Raw genomic sequence first — 6,000 nt, forward strand, 5'->3', positions numbered from 1 at the left:
TGCTGACCAAAATCATAGTCAAAGCAGAGAATAGAGCCCTCTTTTTCCCACACGTTGCTAATCCAGATTAGAGCTGGGTTTTCCCCCTGTAAAACTCCCAGCTCCTGATCTCCTCCTCCCCCATGCTCCTCCTCTCTGCCGCTTGCCCTGCCAGCATTGCACCTGCATGTGGAAGTGTCTTGCACAAATGGATAGGAGGCGTGCTCCTTGCATCCTTCTTCTAAAGCCCCTTGGCCTTCTGCAGTGCACTGTCTAATGGAATGGAAGTGTCCACCATCAGCTTGACACCAGGAGATGCTGGGGAGGACTGCCACAACGGCGCCAACAACCCCACCTGACCTGTATGCCATTGATTACCTTATTTTTGCATGTTTTCATTTTTTATGTTTAATTTGTTTTATTGAATTTCAAATGACTATAGACATAAAGTAAACATGTAACAAGCCAATAGAGCAGAAAGGAAGTAAACTGCATAAATACACCAATCTCAGCATGGAGTTCCACTTAGCACCACATGTTTAGAGTATTACAAGCATTAATGAGTCCTTACAACACCCAGGGGAGTTGCTCCCCGGCTCGTCAGGCAGGTGGGGAGACAGGCTCACAGAGGGAAAGATTTTCCCCTACAGAAAACATAGGGACCTCTGAGCTCAGATGTCCCCAGTGAGCTGAGCTCAGGCCACCAGCACTGTCTTAAATTTGGAAGACACGCTCATTAGAGTGTGAGAAGAGTCTGTAGTCATCCCCCTTCCCTCCCATTCTCTCTTTCCCAATCCCCCCCTTTTTCTCTCCCCTTTCCTCCCTCCCCCTCTGCTGAGGTTAGATATAAAGCAAAGTTGTTTTTCATCTTTAGCATTCTAGTTGGCAGGCAGGAGCAGGCCGTGAGCCCCAAACCAAAAACCCTGGAACAGAGCTCATTCCCAGACGTGAGCATCCTAGCTGGAGTGTTTCCACCCTGAGTAGACAGCCCAGAGCATTGTGCATGTTTCCAACATGTGTTTCCTGCAAATGCCAGAATTAAGTGTTCCATATTGATGCAGAAATATTGCCATGTCTCAGGATATTGAGAGAGCTCACTTCATCCCAAGAGATAGACCGTGGCTGAAGCCAGCATCGGTTTGTTTGTCTCATTCTTGACAAGTAGCTGGTACCAGCCTGGGTCACTGCATCTCAGGGCTGCCAGACTGCATGCATGGACAGAGCCCAGGGAACTGCTACAGTCCCGAGAGGAGCAGCTCCAGCAAGAACCAGGCGACTCTTCAAGGACACAGCCCAGCACCCTTAACACCAGCACCATCATCAGAGAGGCTCACTGAGAAAGGACAGCAGTCAGGGGCTAGGCAGTGAAGCAGATAAGGAGGGGTTCTTGGGCTTACATTTGGCTTTAAAAGTGCCAAAATGAAGAACCAGTACCAGAACTAAGCTTTGCACCTGGTAAATAAAGCTGCAATTCCAAAAATGGCCTTCATGCAGCAAGGCCGGCTGGTCACTGCTGCGCCTCTCCAGGCACCTTGATCAACGCTCAGAGGACCGTCCCCGAGCAGGAAGGAGGGAGAGAGCTGCATTTGTTGCGCTATGCACGACTTGCCAACACTCGGCCAAGCTGGCAGCCCCAGCCTGGCAGCCAGGGGCTCCTTTGTGAAGCCCCTCTGTCCCCCTCCCCTTTTTCTTTTGGCCATGATTCCAAGTGCTCACAACGCTTACATCAGGCCCAGGGACCCATCCTCCCAAACCGATTTTTCACTTTGCCAGTAAACATTGTTATGGTTTCATCTGTCTCCCTCACACCTTAGAAGCATTGCCCAACTCAGGCTGCTGCTGGCACCCGGATGTTGACTGTGAGTGGCAGGAACTTGGCCGATCTGCCCAGCTGAACAGTGTCCGTGTTGTCGGCACTGAGCAAAGGAGAGTGTGAACTTAGCCAGTCTCCTTTCCCTTCTACTCTACCCTGTTGGCGTCTCAGGTGGGCAGAAAAGTTGAGGTGGGGTGGGAGGAGATGAGAGAAAACGAGAAAGGTAAGACAGAAATCTAGCCAAGCTCATCGGAAGGTGTTCAAAAGAGCATTAATCCTTCGAAGGAGAAATGGTCGGGTTTCTAGAAAGAGAAAAGCTGCGGCACCACCAGCCATTCCTTCCAGAGCCTCTCAGTGGCAGAAGGTGGGCGGTGTGCTGAAAGGACAGCACAGCGCCTAATCCAGCTTCCTCGCTCCTGCTCCAGGGGAAGAGGAGCTGCCGGGTTATCAACCCTGGTGCGTCTCAGGGCCAGAGCCCCAGGGCGCTCCTCACCCCTCCCTCCGCCCAGCACTAATCAGTGCTGATGCCTCAGAAATTTCCTCCCCCTCTAAGCCGGATCATGGTTGCCAGTTGGGCGGGGGGAAGAGCGAGTCAGAGAGGGGTTCATAACCTGCAACTAGCACTGGACACCTTTTCAAGAAGGCAAAAAAGCCAGGAAGTAGCCGCTCTAGGAAGAGCAGCTTAAAACAAAAACAGAGGAGAAGAAAAAATCGCCTTGGAATGTGTACTGCATTCTAACTAGTCCCTCTGGGTCAATGCAATAGGGGTGGATTATTGCAGGCAAGACCTGGGCTGCCTCAGTAATTCTGTAAGTTTGATAAGAGGTGGCTGGCAGACGCCGGCTCTCACCCCCTGAAAGAGAAAACAGACATCACCTTTGCCGGTCCACCTGGCATGTGGTGTGGGAGTCTTTGGGGGTCATTCTGCTTTAAAATTGAGCAGCCTCGTTCTATTAGGACCGATTGAAACCTATTCAGAGCTGGCTCGAGGGGAGCAGCACAAACATTGCCATCATTATTCTCCCTAGGAAATTCAGGACTTGGTCGAATGAGAGGAGGTCTCAGACACCCCAGTCGCCTCCACCTCCACCCCAAGAGAGGAGCTCCTCCAGATTTCACACTGGAGAATTTTGCACCACCACTTTCTACTCATCTATTCAGGGATGATTCAAAGTATGAGCAAATGTTATGCTCCCCTGCATTTATTTCTGACGTATGCTAATTTATATGTAAATTCGCTATGGCCCTGGGGCTCCTGGCGCGCTGCCAATGGGGCTGTTGATGGTGGAAGTTTGGCCATTGTCTCCAGTTTGCTGTGATGGATGGAAGAGGCACAGACCTCAGGACAGACGGAAATTATTGAGGACTTGGGAGCTTGCCTTGCCCTTCCTCTGATCCCCTCACTCCACTCCTCGCCTAGTTAGTTTTTATTTCCGTTGTTAGTATGATAGAAGCTGTTTCCTGGAGGGTGCCTGGCCCTGAACTCAGTTTCCCCCACTGCCAGCTTGGGGCTCTGATCTCACTGGGTGAGCCCCTGTGCACCAGAACAATCAGGGTGTGCACACCCCCTGTAGGGGCGAGACCACGCACGCTCTCACACACACACACACACACACACACACACACACACGCGCGCGCGGCTGCTGCTCCATATTACATAAGAAGAGTCAGTCAAGGATGTCTCCAAGTTGCCTCCTTCACCCTCGCACCCACCAATGGCCCCAAGGGAGAGGAGAGACTCCGAGGCCGGTGGCCCTCTGAGGCTGAGTGCAGCAGGCGACATCAAGGCTGTCCCTGCCAGATCCACCCAGTGCACCTCCTTGTCATCCGACTCAGATTCCTCCAGTGCCCCCTTGCCTTCCTCCTTGATTCTTGCCAGCCTGGTCCCTCTGCCCACCTTGTGAGGTCCTGCGTGGTAGCCTCTGGAAGCTATGTCAAGGGGACAGCAGCCGTCCCCAAAGCCTACCCTCAGAGAGAGGTTGGCAGGATCGGAGGTGGGGACTCAGAGACCATGCGAACTCCATACTGCAGTAGGAGAGGAGAACAAGGTGGGTGGGACTCCCCATCCTTTCTCACCCTATGAGACGGAACTTTCCTCTGAGAATACAACTGCACAGCACTGAGCTTCTGCATGGGATCCTCTCCGAGAGCCCTGCTGGACCACCCAGGGAAACTTTCTCTGCCTGTCTCCATCTCTGAGTTCAGGCATCTTTAATATGAAAAAGGCAAGCCAGACCCCCTGACAGGGTAGGGGGAGCAAGCAGGTTGGCAAATAAGACTGCTCCTGGAATGTGAGAGCTGAGACAGGGCTTGGGGCCACATGGTGCAGCAAATGGACTCAAGGTTGAAACAGATTCCAAATGAACCCCAACACAGCACAGGCAACATCAGAGCATACCCTCGGCCAGGGAGCAAGCTCAGCCCTTCCCTGCCGCCCCCACGGCTGGGCTTCCAGGCCGATAAATAAACAGAAAATTAGCATTTGACTCTACTGCCTCTCTGCCTTCAACTTAGATAAGGTTTCCTGAATTTCAGAGCCCCTGCTTGCTCCCACTTCCTTTTATCTGCTTGTTCTCCTCCCACCCCACCCCCACCGCCCCTAGTCACAAACACACCCCCAAACACATTAAAAACTAATACAGTTGTCCACCGCTGCTCCAAATTGATTCATCCCTTCAAGCTGGATCTCTGACCAGAGGCTTGTAGGAGGCACAGTTACCTGATTATTTCTAGCCTGAATTTTCTGTTTGCTCCTTTCAGAAGCTTTGCAAGTTTACTGGCGATATTTAAAGTTTCGTCTTGTAATTTCTTCCCAGAAACATAAGCAACACATTAGCAATCCTGCTGCCCTCCGAATTTGTAATTTTCCCTGCTTACATGTGTGCTCCGTTGTGTATGTGTGCAAGAATGTACATACAGCCAGGGAGACTAGCACATAGCCACGAACCTAACAGGAGCACCAGACACATTTTACTTATGCATATACATTCCCCCATTCCGGGAGCAGCCAGCAGCAAATCAATATTCTCACAGCCTGGTAGGGAGAATGAAGTCCCAGCCATGCTGTGTAAACGCTCTCTCCTCCACCTGCAAACCGCGCAGCAGAGCCGACTCAGGGAGTCTGAGAATCATATAAAGCACACTGTACAATTCTTGGGTCTACTGTAGGCAAATCAATCTCAAGCTCTTACCTTGAAAGAGAAACAGAGCGGCCAGCCCCGTGAAGATTGCCCAAGAGATAGAATTGTGCATTTTTGCCTGGATGGTTTTCATGATTTTTTTTCTTCCTCTTTTTCTTCTTTTTTGTCAGGTTCGGTTTTTTCTTCCTTTCTTTCCTGACAGACTGCGTTGCTCTCAAGCTCGTGGAAGGAGGTTTAAATCCACTGTTTTGCTGAAGGACACAACAAGAAAGCCGACGGTGTGAGAGAGTGTGACTTCTCAGTAATTATCTCTACTCATACTCTGGCACTGAGACACATCCTACAATCTGGCGCTGGACAGCCCTCCTACAAGCTGCAATCATTGGTTCTAATCCAAGGATTGACAGAGCTACAACCCCCGCACGCGGGCACACGCACACACACTCAGGAATCATTTACTGGGCAAATCAGGCTAGCTGATTAAAGAGACAGGAGCCCGGAGAGATGGAATGATAAATGCCACTTCGCCCCTTCTATGCGACTTTCATTTTTTAAAGTGACAGTCTCAGAGCCCCAAGCATCAAAAAATCCCTTTCTCTCTGGCATCCCCTGGCCTCCTGAACTCAGATTCCCTTGGCCCTGGAAAATCCCACAGCCAGCAACAGCTTATAGGAAATTCTGAAGGGTCATTTTCATGCTCAGTGGAACTTGCAAAGATGAGTCAAATTTCATATGTTGGTACCTATTTTCCTCTCTGATGAAAATATCATTCAATGACAGATTTCTTTCTCTCTCATCTTTCACCTTTCTCCAATCAACCTCCTACTTTGTTGCTTTGAAAATAATAAATAACCTTCTATTTTCTTCTTCTGTCACCACTGTTTCAGAACACCTGCATCACTGCTGTTTTCCATCCTCTTAATTTATTTCTTAAAGTCAACTATGTGTAAATGATACCGTGAAAAGGGCCGAGGCCCCTGAGGCCTGAGAAGAAGTACATCTGGATGCGTGGAGGCTCCTCCAAAGAGAACAAGTAATGAGTTTATTCTACGGGCCTCAGCCCATCTA

General features: G+C 50.3%; 1 protein-coding gene across 4 annotated transcripts in view; it reads right to left on the minus strand.

The window, feature by feature from the left end:
* The window catches only part of NTM (neurotrimin), a 914,184-nt gene extending 908,806 nt beyond the window's left edge, over positions 1 to 5,378 (minus strand). The window contains exon 1 of one of the 4 annotated variants that reach the window (XM_044752719.2): positions 4,984 to 5,378. In XM_044752719.2, the coding sequence (XP_044608654.1) occupies positions 4,984 to 5,065 (82 nt within the window). In that variant the 5' untranslated portion in view covers positions 5,066 to 5,378. The remainder of the gene's footprint in view (positions 1 to 4,983) is intronic. The other 3 variants (XM_070489905.1, XM_070489908.1, XM_070489906.1) reach the window with 3 other exon arrangements.
* Positions 5,379 to 6,000: the final 622 nt, after the last annotated feature.

The sequence above is a fragment of the Equus asinus genome, chromosome 20, assembly GCF_041296235.1.
Source record: "Equus asinus isolate D_3611 breed Donkey chromosome 20, EquAss-T2T_v2, whole genome shotgun sequence".
NCBI classification, from domain to species: Eukaryota; Metazoa; Chordata; class Mammalia; order Perissodactyla; family Equidae; genus Equus; species Equus asinus.